Consider the following 25,144-nt stretch of genomic DNA (forward strand, 5'->3'; position numbering starts at 1 on the left):
TAATTAATGAAAATGTAATGTATTTAAAGAAGGGGATTTAAAGAATTTTTATTTTAGGTTATTTTTTATTTCAGGTTATTTTGTACTGTATTATATAAGTACTTTTAATTATCAAAATAGGTGTCTGTTTTTTGTGCTTTATAATTCAAGATGTTTCTTTGTTATCGCATTAAATAGAATTAATTTAAACAGAATTGTTGTATACATGTATATACTTTTAAGGTTGTTTAACGACCTACAATCTTAGTTAGGGATTTGCGTCTGCTTTCGATACCCGTTGGCTTGTAGCTTAATTGATTAAATGTTTCTTTGTGTTTGATTAGACTGAATTAGCAGTATCAAGTATCCTTTATTCGACATAATAAAAGAATGAAAGCTCAATTAGTTATTTATGGCTTCACATTCTATTTTACATTTTACATTGTTTTTCTTGTTCTACATATAGACAATTATCCTTTTTGTTTAATTAAACAAGGAGATTAAAATTCTACTTAATTTTTCGTACTTTTCTCGCCATATTTAATTTTGGAATTACTTTATCATTCTTGTTTTTATCATTTTGCTACTTTTTTACATTTGATAATATTTCAAAGTGGTTATTGATGCTAGATATGAATTGTCTAGTTTTAATGCAGCGATATAGCACGACTGATCTAATTCAGAACTATATTACTTTAAATATAACACATTCCACTATAATCTCGAATTCTTTTGAAGATTATCTTAGATATTTCTTCACGTGTGACATTTTGAAAATTCAATTTTAGAAACTCTGAATTATGTACTTTAATTAGCGTTCAAAGTTAGAAAATCAAATTTTGAGAAAAAAAAATTCAAATTTAAATGGAAACGCGAATTTTATGATTCGTCGACTATTTGCATTAACATACAGTCCCAGCGGAATAGAGATAAGAACCGAAACAACATTGGTGACACGATAAATTCTTTCTTTAGTTCATCGAATAGTCCGATTCAACCTTGGCGCTCAATTAACCGTTTTCGTCATGGCGGCATAGCGAGGGTGGCGACGCAATGAAAGAACAGTCGACCAGTTTCCACTTATATTTAACACAAGTTAAACGTGAACTGGCTGAACGATCGTTTCGCAATTTTCTTGAAAAATTATTCGAATTTGTGATGGTTTTTAAATAATTTTTCTTAATTTTTGAGAAAAATCTAAATTAATATTTTTGCTTCTAGCACTATATTCTACGTTACATTAAAGCTTTATTTTCTAAATTTTTCCTAAAAATATGTTAGTTATTATAAGGAGATACTGTATCGATGTAGATAATACTTTTTATCGTACCATTCGACTATTTGATTTTTATCCAGTGGTATTTTGAAATAGATTTAAAAAACTCATTCTAATTGTCTGAGATAATCACGATTGAAACCTCGATAGTTGTGATTTAATTTTGGATAATGACAGCTAAGGTATTTTTACGATTCTTTTGAAGATTTTGTAAAATTTGATTTAGAATAATATTGTAGATATAGTTCTAAGTTATATAGGAGAGATAAATAAGATATTCAATATAAAATATACTTTACACAAATTTTTCTTACAAGCCTGCCTAGAAAATTTTGCAATTTAATTATTTCCATCAAAAATTTAGTTTCTTTTTTAGGTATTAAGTAGTATTCTGGTAGTTCCTGTATACACAAACACATACACATATATATTCAATACATATAACACTAGACGATCTTCTTTACTTTTTAAATGGTCAAACAACTCTATAATTTAGTTACCTGCTTCATTTAAATTAATTATTTATTTGCAAATTTATAAATACAGGTATTCCACTTATATTTTTCTTTCATTATGACATTAATAACGTTATTCAGTTTTCTAACCTATCATACATAGCTCAATATTAACTAAAAAAAAGAAAGTAAGGAATTACTCCTGATATAATTAAAAATTACAACTATTAAGTTTCAAATTATTTTTTTTAAATGATTCAGAAATAGAAAAAGAACCTCGAATGCTTCTGCCTTCTTAGATTTTTTTAAACAAAATTTCGCAGTACATATGAAAGGCTACGCCAATGTCCGATCACGACGGATACGTCGCGTGCACGAGATTAATTTAACCATTTTATATTGATGGACCACGCCTCCTCGTTTCAACGTTTGACGAAGTAAATCGACGAACCTCGGTACTGTCTTCTCGGTGATTCGACGAGATCCGCATCGGTAACCGGATCGAAAGGAAAAGACCATCCAGCTGAAATTTCCATCCGTTTCCGCCTTACCATTCGAAGTAAAGTAGAGTTACAAGAAAACCAACATCAAGAAAAATTTTCTGTATTATAAGTGTTCCATATCCAATGAACAAACATTTAGTTGTTACAAGAAAGCATGATTTATGAAAAAAATAAGAAAAGAAATGTCAAAAGATCCGAAATATTCCACTAAAGAATACTAAATATATATCTACCAATTTTCAAAAAGGTTTATGCACAAAACTAATACCAAATTACGTACGTATAATGCTACTTTTATTACAAAAATAGTTTCACATTGAAATAATTTTATTTCCATCACAAATGCTATAAACTGAGAAAAATATATACTACCAACTTACAATTATTTCCTCAGAAAATGCAAGGTATATATCCAATACAGAAATTTATGTGCATTACCAATGCAAAGTCTATAAACTATCTCTATACCAGTTTTCCAAGATATTTCTCAATAGATATTAATCACAAGAAAGGTCTAGCTACGTATAATTCGTTCGCAAAGGATCGAATCGATCGTATATTCCCTGAACACGACATAACCTCAACAACTTCCATTACACGTCCTATAAAACAGAAGAGCTGCTGGCGTCATATTTCACGTGCATTTCCCGAAAAGATGCAACGAACGTGACTAATGCAAAACCGTATTCACATCGCGAATGCAGTCACGCGTTCTGCATAAGATCCGCGACGTTCCATTGAGCAAATCCGTAGCCGGGCAACGGCGCTTGCAAAACGATGTCTGACTCGCGCTGGCATCCCTTGGCCGTCGTCTGCGCGCATGCGCGGGCCGCGCTTGCGCAATGGAAACGCGAAGGTTTCGGCGAACGCCGCTTAAATAATTCAAACGGGACTGTCCCGCGGTGGACTCACTGCTTATTCGAAGGATCGTGCCTACGTGCTGCGTTGTGGATACGCCTTAAGAAACGCGGCAAGGTCTCCTTTCGAGACCACGTACTCATCCTCGTCGGATCAGTGCCAGCGTTTTTCTTCTATGCGCGGATTTATGAAACGTAAATTGTACTTTTTATGAGTAATCGTGTCCAGAACTCGTGATTAGGATTCGCTATTAGAACTCGTGACTGGAGGCGGAGGTTTATTTTTAGGCCTATAATTCGGGATGGATGTTGACGAATAAGGATACTCGATGATTAGTTCATTCGCTGCTTGAAGGATTTAAGAGGACTTTTGAACTCTTCTTTTAAACTTTCGTTTCCTCGTTGCTGTGCTTGATTAATTTGATTTTAACCAAATTTTGTGAGCAGAGAAAATTTAATTCTTATGTTTATAACTAAAATTATAGATCTCTGTATCTCTATGATGAATTTCTACATTATATTACTGTCACAGCTAAGTTTGAAAATATAAGAAACAGGTATGTGATGAACATACAATGATTTATATAAAATGTAATAGATATTATTGTACTATATAGAGATATAAAATCATCTATTTTTTCTATCTTATATTTCTTATTATATTTAATATTAAAATCTTATTTCTTATTATACTTAATATTAAAATTAACTTATTATTAAAATCTTTTTTCGAGAAAATATTTTAATTCGAAATACTTCAGCATTAAATGAAAATTTTGCAAACATTACTCGGTTATTAACATAAATATTGAATAAAACTGCAGAGTCTCAATGTTACTTCAATCGTTGCAAGGAAAAGGTGATTTAAAGCGGCACAATTAGGATGAAAGAGTTGAAAGGCAAATGGATTAGTCCTTTAGCTGGTGGAGATAGGTTAATTCGTCGTCTGCTTTATTGAATAAGTTGTTTACTTGTTGATTAGTGAAACTTCCTGTCCTTAATTTCAGTATTGTACAGTACCACACAAAAATTTTGGGTCACTATTAATATTCGTAGTTTATGAAAGAGAATAAATATTTTTTTATTTGCTTCGTAGGTATTTAGCATAATTTACCAATGTCATCTAGCATCATATTTGTATTTTTATAAAAGTTTTGGGAATAATTTCGTTCTAAAAAAATTGTTATAATTATTCTAATTATTCTACACTTGGGTTGACATTGATTATTATAATTATTTTCTACATATCATAATTTATAAGCAATTTATTTATACCGAGAATCTGGTTATATCGAAAATTAGGATGCACATGTTTACATCTGCTTCCGCTCCGAAATTATCCACCTGTACAACTGCCAATTCATAGGAATTAGAACTATCGCTGTTCCTCTTAATTTTAATTACTCGACATTCCTATTTCAACTTGGAAAACATATTACCGAGTAAAAATAGCCACAAGCGTTTACTAATTTCCCTTGTGTCCACAAATTGACGGATATTTTATGTGTGCAATATTTATAAAGCACTTTGCATCCAAAATAGTATTCTGTGTACACCTATTTACATTATATAAATAGCTATACTGACATTGAAAAATAAAATTTAATTTTTCTTTCCCTCCCTTATTTTCACAATTTTATTTTTGGATAGTAACTTTGCAGTTTTAAAGAACATTATTTGTAATAAATAAAACAATAAATATTTTAATGGGATTGATAAAAATATCAATGACAAATCTGTAATAACATGAGATACAAAATCAAAATTTATTTATCAGAATTTAGTCACTAGAATTCCAATTACTCCTATTTAATTTTTCAATGCTCTAATCTTGTTTTAATTTAATTTTTAAGAATATATTCACAAAAAAGGATATAAAAAAGAAAAGGATATAAAATTTTAGGTTTGGGAAGATGGATATAACTGTATTCATCTGAAAATGGCACCACGCAATTATACTAGTCGTCTGCTTAATCGACCACACAGAACCAATAGCTATAATTTCCTGTCAATGATTTCGTAATAAAGGAAAAAAGAGTAATCACTCAGGAATTATGCAGTTACGCAGCCATAATGAATGTATTAGCGTTCGTCGGTTGAAAATAATTCCTTACTTTGCCGATATTCTGCTTGCAGCAAAGAACACTTCTAGGTTAAAAATAACGTAGCACTTTAGCCACGAAATATTTCGAATTAATCATTTTACCATGAAATTGATATAAAATTCAAAATATATCTAAAAAAAATCAGGCATTGAAAATTTGATTTCATTCAGGATAACAAAAGAATTAATAAACAACTGCTATCAACTTTTTCTATAAATTTCAACAATTATTTACCAGAGAAAATAATTAGTTCTAATTAGTTAGTTATAACCTAACCTAACCGTATAAATAATTATACGAACGATAATAATTAATCGAAAATAATTGCAAAATTACTTTAAAAAATAATTTAAAAATTACTAAATGCTGTCCATGATAAAATAATAATTTAGCCGAGATATTCGTCTAAGAAAATTTTAATTAGCTCGTTAGTAGAACTTGCTGTTAGCCGTAAATGGCGGTAGTAGTACCTTGTACCAAAGTCAAGGAAAACCCTCGGGGACGCGGCGATTGAAAAGACCAGTTTCGTATGTAGGGCGCTTTAAGTCAGGTTCACAAATCGCCTCTGGGTATACTGAACACGATGGCAAATATGTTATAGAAACTACAGTAAAAAAAAACAGTACACAGACGCGAAAGAAAATTACAGGAAGAGAAAATTCTTTCGTCTCAACCATGAAACCTGTAACACTCGAATGGAAATTATAATTCGCAAAAATCGGAATATTAAAACGAAAATAAAAACAAGACGATAGAAACTAGACAATTTTTAATAAACAAAAATAATAATTCCGAAACAGAGGTTCCAAACAATTTTAGTAAAAAAATTTGGTTAATTTTGTTAGAAAAATTTGTTAAAAGAAATTGTAAGTATATGCTTAAATTATGAGCTTAAGTATTTATACATTCAATATTTGGAACAGTGGAGGTTGTTTAAAACATGTTTCGAGAATACAGTGTCACCAACCTTCACCCTAAAACGACACTAGAGTGAACGACAAACCCTGAAATTCCTATTTTCTTTTAATTTCTAATTTATTTTTAATTTTGATTAATATTTTACTTCTCCTTTATCATTAATGATTGCATAACTTAATTTCTCTTTGTCACCTGTAAGAATATATTTTTCCACTAAATTTTATACCGTAAAAGTGAAAATACAATATTGAAATCTCGAATTTTCGATTATCCCTTGAATTAACCCATTAGCTGCCACGATCCCTATTTAGGGATTTTGGAATTTCATGTACACCACTCGACGCGAAAAATATATTTGGTACGCCTGATAGTTTAATTTTATTCTATATATATCGGTCAATATTGTATGTAGCAAAAAGTGTGCATTCTGTGCTTCGTTTGTATACAACAAGCGAACAAATTTGAAATTCTTGTGTAAGTTGAAAGGAACAGAATTGTCATATTTGAAGCATTATATTTTTGGTTTGGTTTTTATATTATAATGAAATACCGTACATAAATGTGTAATTTAGAGGTTATAGTAACGATTTGTTACTTACTTAGTCTTTTGCTTTTTATTGAAATAATTTTATCGATCATTTTATAACGATACCCACTTTGGGACTTTTTCAAAAATATCAAACATTTTCAAAACGAAACATAATTTGAATATAATTATACTGTTACACAACCTTTTGTGCATATATATAACTTATCTAGCCAAAAATTTCTGAAAAGGAAATTTGACAGGTAATGGGTTAAATTAAATTTTATCGTGAAGAAAATTTAATTGAATTTAATAACAAAATAAAGTGGAATGAAATTCAATTTATTTGATAATTTATAAAATCATGAGAAAAGAAGAGGTTGCTATATATTCGTAATTCTATGATCCCTGCAACAGGGTCATTTTATGATTAATGCTGTAATTATTATTAACCATAGGTATTAGCAATAACTTCTGGATTTACTTAATAAATGCTTGATAAAATGTACATGTGTGTAGAAGGCTCGTGCTTGCGAAATAATTGTTGCAAAATAATCCGTTGCAGCTGGTACTCAGATGGAAATGATAGGTCGGTTAATGATTCCTCTGATCACGCGTATTAATGGAGATTTGATGTCACTTTTTATGTAAATCACTACCACCCTTCGCTTCCTTCCGACCGTAATTCTAAAAATAAAGCGATATCTTCTATCATTTATGTCACGATAGGTACAAAAGATGCATTCTAATTAAGCCATCAGTCTTACCCACGACAGGTTTTTAAACCGTGGGTCGTGACGCAATATTTTGTCTTAAGCTAGCGTAGTTCTACGTAAAATATCGCTTAAAGTGATCTCTATCTCACTAAATCACAGGTTAACGTCTGTTATTATATAACTTAAATACACATTGTGATTTTTGTGTTTCTTATACCATGTTATTACCGTTATTTATTTTTCTCTGTTTTTCTCTTATTTCCTTTTGATATATTTCCTTTATATCGGAATTAATATTTGTAATATATTTATGTAACAGTTTTGATGTTTTCATTTGTACTTTTCTTTGCTGAAGATATTAAAAATTTGTTATATTTCTCAATTTAAAAAAAAAATATTAAATTAATTTTTATGTTTTAGCATTTTCGTGTTGGTATGTTTCTTGAATTTTTTTTTGGTGAAGATGAAGAAGCTTTTTTTTGACAAGGAAATAATTTAAATATTTGATGAATTTTCAAATAATATCTATGACATAATTGTTAAATAATTTTTTGGTTCATAGGCAGAATTTTTAATCGTTTTTTTATTTAATATGAGACGTATATTTTGATAAAAATTTGTTATATTTCTGAATTTAAAAAATATTAAATTAATTTTCATATATTAGCATTTTTGTTTTTGTATATTGTTATTTTTTGGTAGAGATGAAGAAGTTTTTTATTTTAGACAAAGAAATAATTTAAATATTTGATGAATTTTCAAATAATATCTGTGACATAATTGTTAAATAACTTTTTGGATCATTGCAGAATTTCGTATTGTTTTCTATTTAATATGAGACGTATATTTTGATAAAAATTTGTTAAAATGAGATTTTATCGACTTTTTCATTTATTCCTTTGATTCTTTTTTCCTTTTAAGTATTTATTATGGTTTTTATTTATCCCTTTTAAGAATTTTCTTAACATTTGTTACGTGGATTATCTCAGTCTCTTATTCGCGATTTTTCTCCACCATTTTATTTTTCTTTTTTCTCTTTTGAATTGTGGTTCAGACATAATTTCTTGGTTCACTTTCGAGTCAGTAACCTTTCAGTCTGTTTCTGCACTCCTGTCAGCATAAAAATAAACGACAGAAGATGAGATGTGAAAAAAAATCGCACGTATAGCAACTCCCATGACAAGTGATGACGTTAAATGAATTTACGAACTTTTACTGGACGATCATAGCGGTTGCTACATTTAGTTTTATTGCACACCCAGCCACTATCTTTTTATGTTATATAAACATTGAGTAATCGTGGCAGTGAGTAATGATTAATTTGCAATGACTACAAAATTCTACATAATGCTTATGTACCTGCCTTTTTATATATTCTATGACGCAAATAATTCGCTATTTGATTTAAATTAAAAATTTCTCTTATTTTAGAATTTTAGGTTTACGAATTTAGGAATTTTAGTATATCGGAATTTTGGAATTTTAGGATTTTAGAATTTAAGAATTCCAGACTTTATGAATTTAAAAATTTTTAAATGTTAGAATCGTAGAAGTGAAAATTTGTAGAATTTTAGAATTTTAGAAATCTCGGATTTCAGAATTTTGAAACTAATATGAAAGATACGCTTTTTGAAATAGGAATGCTTAACTTAATTCGTTTGAAACTACGCCAATGTACCATAATTTTCACATGTAATTTTTTATTAATATCTTTATGCCATAATTTAACTTTTTATAATTAAAAGTTATCGAAATAGACAAACATCGATGCCAAGAAGTGATCCAATTATCTTTTAATCCATGCAAAGCAGATTAAAATCTTTTTTTATTTCCCATTCCCCTAATTTCGGATTCCGCTATTTTGCAACGAGCTGTTATTAAAAATTAGCATTGCTTTAAATTTCTAATGCGCACAAGTTATCAGCATTGAAGTTAATGAAGCAACTCCACGCCTTTCTTTTACCACAGCCATCCAAAACAGCGCAAGTTCGTTAACCCTGTGCAGACGGAACGTTGTCGCATAACTCGACATATACCTTCCCTGTTCATACGTGTATTATTACACCCTGTACATTATTCACAATTTTTATTCGATAATTTACAATTCATAATTTAAAATTAGAAATTTCTATTCGATAAAATAGAAAATTTGAAATATCCTGTTCCAAGTATTCTAATACATACTATATTCGCATACTAATCACACTTACAATTTATAATTTAAAATTAGAAATTTCTATTCGATAAATTAGATAATTAGAAATATTCTATTCCAAGTACTCTAATACTTGTACTATATTCGCATGCTAATGAAGCATGCTAGTGAATACTATTATTCAGTTGATGGAATCAGTATACTTGTCAATAGTAATATACATACGTGTTATAGCTTGTGAATTAACATTTCAAATCTTTTTCTAATATACGCACTTAGGACGTACAGACAGTAGCAAATTATATATTTCTAAACCTAGCTTATACTATAATAAACTATACATTACATGAAAATTTTCAAATACGTCGCAAAAAAAACAGTTTTCTTTGAACATATAGTACTGTCAAGCTATTGTATAGTATATGTACTATATAGTACTATATTATATTATAGCACTATAGTATATTAATATTTTGTAATTTCATATTACTTTTCATATTGGTACTATATAACACTCTATGGTAATACTGCGCGATACTATATAGCTATACTATATAACACTGCTATTTAGCTCTATATAGCAGTAATTCACAGCACTATATGGTAATACTTTATATCACTATATAGCAGTATTATTAAGCACTACGTAACAGTGCAGTTTAATAGTATATGGTCATACTCTATATCACTGTATAGCAGTATTATTAAGCTCTACATAGCAGTGCAATTTAGTACTATATAGTAATACTCTATACCTCTATACTACTGTGCTTTATAGAAGTACTCTATAGCATTATGTAACAGTGATCTATAGACATATTATGAAGCATCATCTAGCTGTGTACTATAGAATATTATATATCACTACCGTATAGCACTATATATGAGTGTACTATATAATCTTATATAGCAGTGCCGTGTAGCACTATATATCACTGCTATACGACACTTTATATTACCATCGTAAATTACTATACGGTATCTTACTATCACGGTGCTATACACATAGTACACCACTCTATTAAACTACTCACAGCAGATCCTCTATTACACACTTGATTTCCCACTTCATCGAATCCACTATGCTCCCTCTACCTAGTCACTTCTACCCAGGTCGATCGATCAGGTTCATCGGGAAAACCCATGCGATTCCCGAAAGAGCGTACGGCAGAGCCGCGAAGGCTGGTCACGAACGCTAGACGAGCCAGGTGAAAGGGGACCATTTTCGAAATACGTCGCGGCCAGGTCGACGCGCGGGCTAACCGGCGCGCGTGCACGCGTTCTGGCTTCGAGGAAGCGCGAGTCGCGATTATATCTCAAAAATAGACCGTGCGCGAACCGACTCCGCTCGCTCGTTAGTCTCTCGCCCTACGCGACCATAGGCCCGCCGGCCTGGTCCTTACCGATCAGTTTCACCGTGAACCTTTGTAGCGCTGGCTGCGCCTCTGCGACACCTCGCCTTCCATCGCTGCTCCTCGCTTCGTGCCGTGGCCCCCTGTTGACAGTGCCCAGTGTTTGTGCCTGACTAGTCGAGTCGTCGTGTGTCGATGTTTGCAAACTGTTGCGTGTGATCGTCGCACTTTCCGCGAATATTCGTGTACTCTAATAATTTTTCCAGACTCGACGAAATTAAATTCGTGTGTTGATTTAATCGATAGTGGTAGTTGTAGAGTATACTCGAGTAATAAAGTGTATTTGAGTAATTAGCGAGGTAAACGATTTGTGTGGTTTCTCGTGTTGGAATACTGGTTATTATTGATGGTTGGGTGACGTGGAGTTTTTGAAAATTGGAGAAAATTAAATTTGATTTAGTTGCTGATGGTAGTAGTGATAGAGTGTATATTTGAGTAATCAATATGGGGAGTGAGATTGCAGTATTGAAATAATATTTAACATTCGTGCTAGGGTAATTTAGTTTTGAGAATTAAGGGAATTAAAATTCGAACGATAGTTTAATTGATAATGTTAATATTAAATTATTGGTATTTTGTAATTAATAGTAATTTAATTTAGGTTTTGAGAATTGAGAGAAATAAAAATTGGAATGGTGGTTTAATTAGTAGCGTTAATAGTAAATTATTGGTATTTTGTAATTAATAGTAATTTAATTTAGTTACTAGGATCGAATATTAGTAATAGTATCTGTATATAGTATATAGTAATATATAGTAGTATCCGAATAATAGTAGTAGTCACTATTTATATAACGAGGAATCACGGTAGTATTAAATTAGTAGTTAATATTCGTGTTTACAGAAATTTGAATTGCAATATAAAGAAACTATTGGAAATATAGAAATGTATAGTAACAAAATTAAGCAGATTTTTCGAGTGTAACATTTTAAAAATTGGAGATTGATTTTGCTCTTTGAAATAAATAGTATTGATGCTAAATTAAATTTAATTAAATTAAAAAATTAAAATGTGTGCTGAATTTGATGTAATAACAAGTGTTCATATTAGAGAGGATTGACGTTATATAAAGTGGTATAGATAGTAGCTGCTACGAGAAAAGTGAAAATTCATGCGTTGATTTCTATTTTAAGAGTGTTGATAATAAAGTTGTTAAAAATAGCTGTGTTAAAATATACAGTGCCTGTATTCCGGGAGTTAATGATTATTTTCCTGATCGATTGGTGATTTGAGTGGTGATTTATGGTACTTCGCTCGAATCTTGAAAGATTTATTATACTCGTTGATTTACGTCTTTTTTTCTTATCTCTCTAAATTTATTTTTGATCTATTTTCTATTTATAGTAATATTATTCTTCAGCTTAATTTTATCGACGATTATTTAATGAGTTTTATAATAGCATTTAATAATTACGTTGAAATTAAGAAATTTAAAGTTTGTGCACATTTGCAAAAGCTTCTATGTTGAAAAGAATTATAGTAGAATTAAAAATAATGATCGAAAAAATTAATTATTGTCTAAATAATAGAAAATTATTTAATTATTCAATTTTGATGTTATAATATCGAATTTTATGATTAAATTTGAAGGAAAAATTTCTATGATTAAGCACAGAAATAATTATTAACGATTTAATTCGTTTTATCTAAAATTATTTTAAACAAAATATAATTAATATTATCACAAAATAGTAAAAAAAAGAAGGAAATGAGAAATACGTGATTTATGTAATGAATCTTACTTAAATCTAAATTTCTGAAGTATTATATCTGCAGAATGCAATATCAGTTACATTCTAATCACCTCCTGGAATTGCAATAAAAGTGTACGATCTCTTGCTCATCAGACAACTTAAACCAATTAATGCTATCGCGACATCATCGAGCACTCGTCAAATTGCTTTTATTCGACAAACGAATGAAATCGTTGGCGTGAAACAAATTACACCCTCTGTTACCCCCGAAATAAATAACAAACCGCATCGTTCCACGTCGCTTAATTAGCTAATTAATCTCGTTGTATATGAAACGGTCGGTCAATTTCTACGTTAAATACGTCATCCAGTTTATCAAATGGAAAGTACCAGGAATTAATATCGATTAATCCGTTCAATGATAAATATCTGCTCCAATAATCTCCTAATTTGCTTTTAATTCTCGACGTGTGTGGCTCGTGTGAACTTGTTATATTTCATTAAGAGAAATCGAAGGCAATTTTGTAGGCGAAAATGAGTCATAAAATTCGAGATTTTTTCGTGAGAATGATAGTCGATAAAATGTTAGGTAAAATTTAATATTACTATTCAGATTAAAGAAATGAGTCATAAATGTTAAAACTTTTCTGTAAAATTAAATCTCTATCGTAGATTCTCTTTATATATATTTAGTATTATACTTAAAAAATATATATATAAAAATTTACAAAGAATTACTTTTTAATTTAGTCAAAATTGCTTCAAAGAATTTTAAAAAATAGGGCATAAATTAAAAAATTTTTGAGGTTTGATGTTAAACATAAATACATAAATTTTCTTTATGTAGATTAATTATTATGTTTAATATTCGCATATACAGATTTAAAATTCAACATTGCTTCAAAGGTGAAAAAGAAATTGGTTTGTAAATTTGGTCCAAATTTTTGTACAGGGTTAAGTCTTTATCATGAATTTCTTTTACATAAATTTAATATTATCTTTAACACGTATGTAGATTCACAAAAATTTAGGTAAAATTTAATTAATATTATTTCAAGAATTAAAAAGAAAATGGACCATAAATATCCATATTTTTCCATAAAACTAATCTTAAATTTCCTTTATACTTTTACTACTATATTTATACTATATTATACTATATACTTCACACACAGATCAAAGTAAAAATTACTAAAATTTTAGCCAAAATTTCTTGACAGCTTAAAAAGACAATAGATCTTCAATGCAAAAATTGAGCAAATAAAATGAAAAATAAAATCTGGATAAAAATTTCTCTGAAAAAATCATTCCAGATAAAAAGAAAGTATCTAAACTTTCTCACGAGATAATATCACACCACAAACCCTGAATAAGAACTATCAAATTCACTTTTGATTATCAACCAGAATCGCATATGTCGTTTTACATCGATTCCGGGAGCACCATTAAATACACATTACCTACATTAACCCTGTATTAACATACAATTAAGTCGATCCCTTTTCTCGTACGACCTCTCGCTAATCGACAGTCATCATCGTCCACAGGCCATCGAGTTCTTTCGAGCAAATCTACCTAGTGCTTGTCAGTTCGTCGGAGACTCCTACGAGCGACGGTTCTCCGGCATTCGTGATCTATCGATCGATCGATCGAGACGATATTCTCTCGTGTGGCCTTCCTCGACACGAATAATCAACGAATAATCATCGAATTTTTTAAATTATTCTCTCTGATCTCCCATAAATTCTATTTTTCTAAATAATTAGTAACATCATTTTTCTCTTTTCTAATTTTTGTGAATTTTTGTTGTTGTTGTTGTTGTGTAATCAGTGATTATATCTATAGTATATTTATAATAATTAGTGATTTTCTTTTTTAATTTTTGTAATTTACTAACGACGTTTATTCGACATTTAAACGGTATATTTTTTGAAATTTTTTCTCTTTCAATCTCCATTTTTTTTTCTTCTTTTTTCTTTTTTTTCTTTTTTATTTGAGATTATTTAGTTCGATGAGGGGTGAAATGTACGGTGTCGAGGAAAATTTTGGTCAAGAGCTTGAAAGTAGATTCGAGTGGACGTTGTTGATGGTTTGCGATGATCGTATCTGAAAGTGATCGGTATGACACGTGGGAAATAGTGATACTTTGTGGAGAGATAAAGGCGACCTGATTACGATAGGCAGAATTATTTGTTAGTTAATTATTTGGTTCTTTAAAAATTCCAGTGTCGACTGATATACTTCTAAACTATTTTATTTGAATTTTGTAAATAAATATTTGCAAAAATACAGTGATAATAATATTAAATTTTTATCTTCTTTTTTCTTTCGTAAAAATTCGAATCAAGGTGCTTGATTTTATAAGTAAAACGAGTGAAGTGAAATTTGTAGTAATTGTTCTGTTTAAATATTGTACGTGAAATATTTCAAAGTAATGGTGTTTTTAAGTAGAATTTGGTTCGAGTGTTGCAGCAAGTATTAATAATTTTGAACGTTTGTACTAATTACGATGGAGTAATTGATGTGACATAAATTTTTAGAAACGATTCGTTGCTGTTGCAATCTTCTTTTCGTGGACGCTTATCGATCGTTGTTATCGTGCCAAACATTTTGCATTATTCGACCGATAATGTATTTTAGTATACCAAATTTGGTGCACGAAATATTGGTGATATTAATACATCAAAATTGATACGTCAGATATTTTTCCTCCGTTATAAAATTTGTATACTTCAACGTTAAATTCCGATATTATAGTATTCTAATAATTAGAATTTTCTATATTTTTTATATTAAATTTGAATATCACGGTATTATAATATTTTAACTTTCTCGATATTACAATGTTTTAATATCGCGATACTAATTTTTAGTGCTATAGTATTTCGCTATTTTTATTGGTGAAAGTTTGAATATCGTAGAAATTCAATATTGCCATGTTTCCATATTAATAATTTGAACAATACAAAATTTTAATAGCATTATATTTTTGATATTGAATTTTAATTTCGTAATATTCCAATATTACACTCTTTTCTCGATATTAAATTTTAATATAAATTTTATCAATTTTAAAATTAATATAAATGTTAATATCACGATACTACAATGTTTTAATATCGCAATACTAATTTTTAGTACTATAGTATTTCGCTATTTTTATTAGTGGAAGTTTGAATATCGTAGAAATTCAATATTGCCATGTTTCCATATCAATAATTTTGAACAATACAAAATTTTAATAGCATATTGTTTCTGATATTAAATTTTAATATCGTAATATTCCAATATTACAGTCTTTCATTGTTTCAAAATTCCAATACAAAGCGACCCAAAACAATCTCATTTCATGACGATAGAAATCTCCCTTTAAGATCTTTCTTTCGTATCTCAGTTCTTACAATTTTATCATCCGATAATCTTTCTCACTCGCTTATTTTTCACGAGAAATTTCTGCCATTGATCCTCCCCATACGTTGCTTCTTAAAATCCTCCAACTAATTCTCCAATTCTCTAAAATCTTTCTCCAAAAAACAAAAAAAGAAAAAAGAGGAAAAATAGCAGAAAAGTACAAAGACAATTTAGGAGGTATAAAAGCATTCTGCGGACCTAACCTGCACGTTGACAAGCCAAACTTTTATCATAGTACTTTAGGATATCGATGTTTATTCTACGCCCCGAGGCACTCATTGCCTCGAAATAATTATACCTCCCCGATATCTATAAACTAATAATATACCTTTGCAAAATAAAATTGCCTACATGACTGCGTACTTTAAAGTTTGCCTAAAATAAAGTAAACGTTTCCTGGAACACGAAAACGAAAGGGAAACACGATTAGTATAGTGGGCTGGCAACAGAAGCAAGCATTGAAAGGTGGTCGACGTCGTTGAAACGAGTGGAAAGTGGATAAAGTCTGTTCGTTCGTGGTGTAGACAGAGAAACAGACACCTGCATTAGCAGAAGGTGTCGATCATTGTTATTCCACGGTTATTTTCGAAAGTACAGCACCTCGCTTCTATCGGGAAGCTCGAGAACGCGAGAACGTTTGAAATTGCTATTATATAATGGCGACACTTTGCTTCTTGTTTGCACAAATTCGTGCAAAGAGTGGGAACTGTCTACGTAGTTCCATTGAAATAACTAATTTTGTATATTTCTTTATTTTTCAATTTTTTACATTAATTTAATAATTTTAATTTCAATTTTATTTTCTTTTTCTTTCTTTTTATAATAATTCTGGGAAATATTTAAAATGATTCGTGATTTGGTATTTATTCGTATTTATTATACTCGTTATTTATTGGAAATTTGGTCTATATGTTTATTTAAATTGATAATCGATGATGAAAAAATAATTTTCGAAAGAAGAAATTTGGAATTATTTCGTCAAATTTGAGTCACTTTGATAATAGTTTTAGTAGTAGAATATTATTTTGTGGAAGAATTTTAATTGGAAAGCACAGGGAGAGCAAAATTAATGAAATTAAAATTATACTAATATTTCAATTTGGCATAAACGTCTGTATAATACTGCACCACTCACCTAACCTCTAAAAACCCTATTTAATTTTCGCCCTCTTCTTTATGAATATTACTCTCCTCATATTTATACTTGTATGCCACCTTCGGTTTGATACTCAATTCCTTTTTATACTTAATCAACACTCATTAAGCAATATTCCTATCTTTTAATTTCGTTTTTTATTTCACACCACTCTCGCACACGTCACGCTCGCTTATTATTATATTATTCTCATATAATTTCCAATTAATATGACAGCTAAAATAAATTAATGTATTATTATAAATAATTGTGTTACAAGTACTCGAAAATTTTCCTAAATTTTTACACAAATTTGGTATTTCGTTCATTTAGAAAAATTTAACTTATGTCCAGTCTTATTTGCATATGACAAATAATTGAATGTTAATCGAAATTTTTGTAAATTTATTTTCCTTATCAAGCTAAACAAAAATTTCCATTGAAATACAGTTTTCAGGTAATTACACCTTCCGCAGTATCTGAAAGATAATTAAGAAATGTTATTCGCATGAAATCATCCGAAGCTTGAAAAGCGAGGGAAGTGTAATTATCGAAAGAGTGGCTGACATTCATACTTATCAGCCTCGATTTTGAGATACAATACACGTTCACATACTCTCCATTCTCACGTTCAGTCAATGTCAACTTTAAAATAGCTCGTTATCGTCAGTGTGGATTCTAGATCTGTCGATTTCTAACTGTGAATAGTTATCTGTGAATAGTACATTTACAAAACATCCAGTCGTTCAATTTCGTCGATAAGAATTCAATTTTAAATTCATTTTCTATTTACTTAGGAAAGACAGATAGTAGAAAAGGAATTGGGAAAAACGTTCGAATTGTTTAAAAATTCAGAGAAAATTTATTATCTGGTAATCACCTGTTTATGTATGAAGCAGTAATAAATAGATTGAAATTATTTGTAATTATTTTCAAAAATGAGGACCATAGGAAAAATCTGTGATAAGACATGATTTACTATGTTAATATTCTGCAATATACTATACAATAATGTGTAATATACAATATACTATTGTGAACTATATTGTTCCATTTACTAATATACTATACACTAATATTGTAGAATATACTTCTATATACTATTGTATATAGTGCTGTATTATAGTGCTGTATATAGTTCTGTATTATATAGTACTGTTGTATACTATACTATACAATAGTATATTATTAGTATACTAGTATACTCTGTTCAATCACCTTTCAGCCATCGATCGTCACAAAAGCCAGGAAATCAACAAACATGTATATATCACGTTTTTCCCATGTGGTCTTCAGACGTGATTCAAATCAGATATCCCGTGGATACATAGCCATTTTATCTTATTATGAACCGGTACACGATTTGAATTCGTTTCATATCGTCATTCTTTAAGCAGATATATATCTGAACGATAATACACCTGAAATTTGTGCTTATTACAAAAGTACCTTTCCACGCGTTATACACTCCCATTACCCTAACACCTTTTCCAGTGATCTTTCGAATTCTTAACACTAAATCTACCATAGCTTCTCGAATTGTCAGTAGATGAGAAAATGACGAAAGAAAAATCTTAAAAAAGATGAAATAAGAGAAGATATTGAAAAACTGATTATAATATATGACAATTGTTTATTTTAGTTTATTTTAGTCACGTGTATTGTAATTATTCTAAGTTTTTATAATGTGTGAGTAATTAACACGAGTTTAATTGTTTAACCCCTTGGCTACTGTGGGCGTCTATATTCGCTTAAAAATTTTGCGTTTGTGACACAGAGGGCGCCTATAGGCGCTCGGTGTAGTTTAACTTTCTGACACGGCGGGCGCTTGTTTTCACAAAAATGGCGCACATCGTAACTCAGTTCCTGACGTATGGTACTGCCGTTGCGTATCAAAATCTGCCGTAGTCAAGGGGTTAAGCTGTAATATCAGATACTATATATAATAAAATCTAAATAAAAATTTTAAGTTCTGGGAAAAAGAAATTAAAAAATGTATGTACCATTTTCAAAAATGGCACCTGGATGCATTCCATGCACCTTGGATCCAAGTCGATAGAATCCAGTGCAGAATTTTTAATTAAAAGTTTAGAAATGATCATTTAAGTCATTATAGGTTAATCTTAGAATACCATAAATCATTGAAATACCGAATTAACATAAACTATGATAGACCACTCGAAATTACCAGTCAATGGAAAAAGGCGTGAAGTAGAAATCATTTCTTTAACTTCTAGGAATCGTAGAGCAACAGAAGTGCTAGCTGCATGCAACGATCGTTTCGAAAAGAAAAAGGGGCTCGATGAAAAATTGCCAGTCAAAGTGTTGTCAAATCGTTGTCAAAAGACATTTCAGTTTTACTGTTTCGCGAGATTCGCGTTCGACAGAAAGGACTTTATAACAATGTAACCTTCGTACCAATTTAACGAGATTCCAAGAGGAAAAATCTAAAAACAATCGTGCAAATTCTGAAAATAGCTAACACAGCGAAAAACACGGACTTTATGAAGCAATCTGATAAAAATGATCGGATGAAAGACAGAGACCGCATGTGAAAAGACGAAAAAAGGAAAATAAAGAGAATCTCAGTGCATGACAAGTGGATAGGGGAGAGAAGAATTCCAAGAATCGACGAATCTCGATCGAACTGTGCAGTCAGAGATCTCTCCGATCATGGATTCGATAAGGGACCTGAAACGACTGCTGTACGAGAGGACAGAGGCGCTCCGGCGTCGCGACGAGGTGATCGAGATGCTCGAGAACGCTTTGGAGGAAAAGGATATCACCATTCGTTACCTTCAGAACGAGATCGACAAGTTCCGGCAGATCGTGGATTTCAGCCTGGCCTCTGGCGGCATTGGGCCTGGCCAGAGAGCTAAGAGACAGGCCATCTCAGCGGAACCACTCAGCAAAGACACCCGGGTAATCGTCAAGTTTCAGAAACCGCAAAGGTACATAGTTCATCAGCTTTTTGCACTTCGTTTCACTAACTTGTTGTCTTTCGTCTACTGTATTCGATTGTCAAGAAACTAGCTAGCCTTTGGGTATCAGTAATGGGATCTGTTACCTAGTTAGGCGTGTTCAGCTCATAGGCTATCAGCTTTCTGTATTTCGTCTCTGTATTGTATTTATTGACAAGAAAGTGGCTAGTTTTTGGCTATCAATAATGGGATCTGTTACCTAGTTAGAGGTGTTGAGGCACAGTTTATCAGCTTTCTGTATTTCCTTTGTGTATTGTATTTATTATCAAGAAAGTAACTAGTTTTTGGCTATCAATAAAGGGATCTGTTACCTAGTTAGGGGTGTTGAAATACAGTTTATCAGCTTTCTATACTTCGTTTGTGTATTGTATTTATTATCAAGAAAGTAACTAGTTTTTGGCTATCAGTAAAGGGATCTGTTACCTAGTTAGGGGTGTTCAGACACAGTTTATCAGCTTTGTGTATTGTATTTATTGACAAGAAAGTAGCTAGCTTTTGGCTATCAGTAATGGGATCTGTTGCCTAGTTAGGGGCGTGGAAACACAGTGTACCAGCTTCTTGTACTTTGTGTGTGTATTGCAATTGTTGTCAAGAAAGTAGCTAGCTTTTGGGTGCCAGCAATGAGATGTGTTACCTAGTTAGGGGTATTCAAACATAGGCTATCAGCTTTCTGTATTTCGTTTGTGTATTGCATGTGTTGTCAAGAAAGTAGCTAGCTTTTGGATGTCAGTAATGAAATCTGTTACCTAGTTAGGGTTGTTGGAACACGGTTTATCAGCTCTTTGTAGTTTGTTTGACTAATTAGTGACCTGTCGTGTGTTATATTGGAGTGCCAAGAAATTAGCTAATTTCTTGGTATTACTAATGAGATCTATTACATACTTAATTAGGGGTGTCGAAATATACTTTATCAGCTTTTTGTAGTTTGTTTGACTAATTAGTGACCTATCGTGTATTATATTGAAGTGCCAAGAAATTAGCTAATTTCTTGATGTTAGTAATGAGATCTATTATATACCTAGTTAGGGGTGTCGAAATATACTTTATCATACTTTTTTAATTTGTTTAACTAATTAGTTAACTATCTTATTTTATATTGTATTGTCAATAAATTAGCAAGCTTTTAGGAATTAGTAATAGGATCTATTATCTAGTTATGGGTGTCGAAATATACTTTGTCAGCATTTTATAATTTGTTTGGCTAATTAGTTAGCTGTTTTTTATTATATTGGACTGCCAATAAATTAGCAAACTTTTGGGAATTAGTAATGAGATCTATTACCTAATTAGGGGTGTTGAAACATATTTTTTCAGCTTTCTGTATTTTGTTTGACTAATTAGCTGTCTTTCATATATTGGTTTGTATTGCTAAGCTGTTGGCTAATTTTTTAATATTAGCAATGAAATCTGTCAACTATTTAGTGGGACTATGAAATATAGTTTCTCAGCTTTTGACTCTTTAATTAAATATAATTTGTAACTCATTTTTCATATATTTAATTATTTATCAGACTGTTACAAAATTAGCACTTTGGCTATTAGTACTTGGTTCCGTTTCCTCCTTAAAGGGATGAGAAAAAAATTATTCGTTACGAGCCTTTTATATTTAGACAGGCTCCTAGCCTATTTGATCTATTAAATACCCGTTCAATCGAGTCACTTTTTTAATGATTCATCTTTCTTGTATTACGTCAGGTTATTAAAAAGATTTATAGTACTTTTGGTTATTATTAATCAACTATTAATTTAATTACAGAACTTGTCCATCTAGTGTTCATTTACCTCTTTAGTTCAAATAAATATTGCTTCAAGCTCCGATACATTGATCCTTGTTTCATAATTTCGTTTATTTTCAAACTGTTAACAAGTAACACTAAACGAACATCCTAATTCTAGTAACATAAACTAGTATTTTCGTCTCCTCATAGACGAAATTTATTTTTCAATCTGATTTCTCTACATAAAATTTAGGACACATAAAATCTTGCCAGTTTTATCGGTGCCATTTTTATTAGGAACGAAGCCTAATTTTTGAGATCGAAGAGAACTCTGGCAGCCATGAAGACGTTAATAAAATGTACCTTTGATATTCCTTTGATCCCACAGATCTGCTTGTAAATATCTGCCATTTTATAGCTAACGATGACCGATTGTTTTTCTAAGGTTGGCTTCGTTGGTATTCGAAGGTGTGACCATTTTAGAGATCAATTCAGTGTGATCTATTTTAGAGATCAAATGTTTCGAACACTCGAGGACACTTGGTCAGCGTTTTTAGGTAACCAGATGATCAAAAAACCACCAGTGTGCTGGCAAAGATCGGTGTCGTGTTATACACGTTAATTGTTTACTTGTCTCTTAATTTTTTGTCTGCATAAATTATGGGTTCATTATTTATGGAATTAGAAATTTTTTACATGCAAAGTGCCTGTTCGAATAACAGAGCATAAATGAGCAGGAGGAAATATATAGACACTGCAAAAGCAAAGAAAAATAAAATTTTAAAAATATAAAATAATATAGTTTAAATAATAATAAAAATATAGAAAAATACAAAATAATAGAAATGAAAAAATTAATTACAAATAACAAGTTTTGTTTACAATAATATTAATATTGTTTTATATTATAGAATATTATATTTTATATTACAGAAGGTAGATGAATGTTAATTATTTTCTCATCCCCTATAGTTTCAAAGCTATAGTTTCATCTAGTTGTCAAAGACACTTTCCGTAACTTTTGCTTTCTCTCTTATAGTAAATAGAATACCTTTTTTGTAGTATGAAGTCAGAATAATAACTTCGCTTTTTTAAAAAATTGACTTCGAAGGACCAATATATTTGAAATTAAAATTAATTATTTTCTCATTTCTTATAATTTTAAAGTTATAGTTTTATCTAGTTGTCAAAGACACTTTGTGTAACTTATGCTTTCTCTCTTATAGTGAATAGAATATTCTTTTTGTAGTATAAAGTCAAAATAATAGCTTTGCTTTTTTAAAAAATTTACAATATATTTAAAGACCAATATATTTAATTTATAAAATAATTTTTAAATTTGTAAGAGTCGTAATCTGAAATTCGTAGAGTATTGTACTCAGTGCTGATAACACTTTTAATTTTCTACAATGGAATTGTATCGAAATTTAGGCACAAGTATATTGCGAAATATTATCGAACAAAATATATTTCTAAATGGAACAGGTTCATTTGTCATCAGAGCAATCACACATCGCATTGATGATTAATCAATCTATTCGTAGCTGCAGTTATCGTTATGCAAGTGCATGGATTGCATTTTGTAGCTGCAAATAGATTATTTCGTGGAAGTTATAATAAACACTCTTACTTTCCTCAAACAAATTTTCTGTAATTTCGCATTTTAAAATAAAATTACTATAATTATCGTATCCAAAATTTACGATTCGTCCGGATCTCAAATTTTACAAATTCGTCCAAATTTTCCAATTTCACAATTCACTTTTTTATTATTTCGAATTTTAATTATTAAGGAATAATTTTTATTATTTAATCTGCTGTGCAATCGAACCTTGTTATTGCAGATTTAATTACTCGGTTGATTAATTCGACTCGTAGTTTCGTACAAATATCACCGGCAATCTGTCTTCGTTGTTGACTTCGAGGCCAAGCAGAGAGATCGATGACTCAACGATCACCATAGAACTATTATTAAGAGTGAAATTTGGTCGTGGCTTGCGTAATTCAGAGTCATGGTTTCACCTCTACAAATCGCGTTACCGCGAAAGTACGTGACAGGGTGTTACATTCAAACTATTTTTAATGCATGACACGTGGCTTCGTTAACTATGCTTGTGTTGTTTCTTGGGCAACCTCTTTCATCGACAACCCTATTCGATTCGTCGTAACTTTCACACAGCTTTCCACATTCGACGATTTTTACTGAAGTATGTCAAAATTCGTTTAAAAAACGATGACTATATTAAGATAAAATTGGAAGAACATTTTGATTTGTAATTAATTTTTTTTTTTATAAAATTGCAACATTTATGTATTTATACTAAATGTTGAAATTATATTTACTGAAATTTGTAGATATTTTAAGTTACTGTTACTATTTAATAATTTTTCCAAGTGAAAAATGTAATTATTTAGCGAAAAGTTCAGAATTTTGCAATTTCTGTTTATTCATAGAAATTATAAATTTTTTAAAGAATTGTTCTAAGTAATAAATAATACAATGTAAATAATAAATTTTTCACTAGAAAGATTATAATTTTTCTAAGTAAAAGGAAGATAAATAATATACTATAAATATTAATTTTATACCAAGACAAAATCCAGTATCTTTATAATTTAAACAAATTTTTCATTTAGATAATCTGTGATTTTAGTCAGGAAAAGATGAAAATAAAGATAAATAGTACACCATCGGTAATTATTTTATACTACCAAAAAATCTTGAATTTTTATAACTTTATTCATTTAAACGAATTATTTTTATTTTTATTTTCAATGCAAATGTCGTATATTTTATATTTCTTAAAATACACAGCTATTGTCGATGAAATTAAGCAGATAATTGATATTTCCATTAAATTCTTACTAATTCAATCCTTTCGTGGATCGACTAATAAATTTCGTTTTTGCAACGCGTTTGACACTAATGAAAGGAAAAAATGTTGTAACAGCTTAATCAGGAAGATTCTAGGAATTTTTGTTGTAATTTTCCCATTAAGCGTCGACGTAATGCGTTTAACGTTACGTGTCGACGTTAGGATGATAATGCTCGCGTTTATTCCACGAGCGAGAGATCAAAAGCACCGAGCTATGTTTATCGCTCTGCACCTGTGACACACCACAAGTTGTTTGCTGAGCAAGTACTGAGCAAGTACTTGCACTGTGCGAGATGTTCCTCAAACACGGTTTGCGTTTATACAGAACGACGATAACGCTATTATATTTTTTATTATTTAAAATAAAATTTATACGAATATTGTTAATTTATTAAAATTCTTATCGAATTAGTCATTTTCTTTCAT

General features: G+C 30.3%; 1 protein-coding gene across 2 annotated transcripts in view; it reads left to right on the forward strand.

Moving 5' to 3' along the window:
- for (cGMP-dependent protein kinase for) overlaps positions 1 to 25,144 on the forward strand; it is a 167,255-nt gene that overhangs the window by 55,994 nt on the left and 86,117 nt on the right. Inside the window, exon 1 of one of the 2 annotated variants that reach the window (XM_017902299.1) lies at positions 19,784 to 20,094. The exons of the other annotated variant lie outside the window; for it this stretch is intronic. Within the exon in view, the coding sequence (XP_017757788.1) occupies positions 19,817 to 20,094 (278 nt within the window). The 5' untranslated portion in view covers positions 19,784 to 19,816. Of the gene's footprint in view, positions 1 to 19,783; positions 20,095 to 25,144 lie in introns of those variants that run through there. 2 annotated transcript variants of the gene reach the window in all.

The sequence above is a fragment of the Eufriesea mexicana genome, unplaced genomic scaffold, assembly GCF_001483705.2.
Source record: "Eufriesea mexicana isolate 0111107269 unplaced genomic scaffold, ASM148370v2 scaffold1801, whole genome shotgun sequence".
NCBI lineage: Eukaryota > Metazoa > Arthropoda > Insecta > Hymenoptera > Apidae > Eufriesea > Eufriesea mexicana.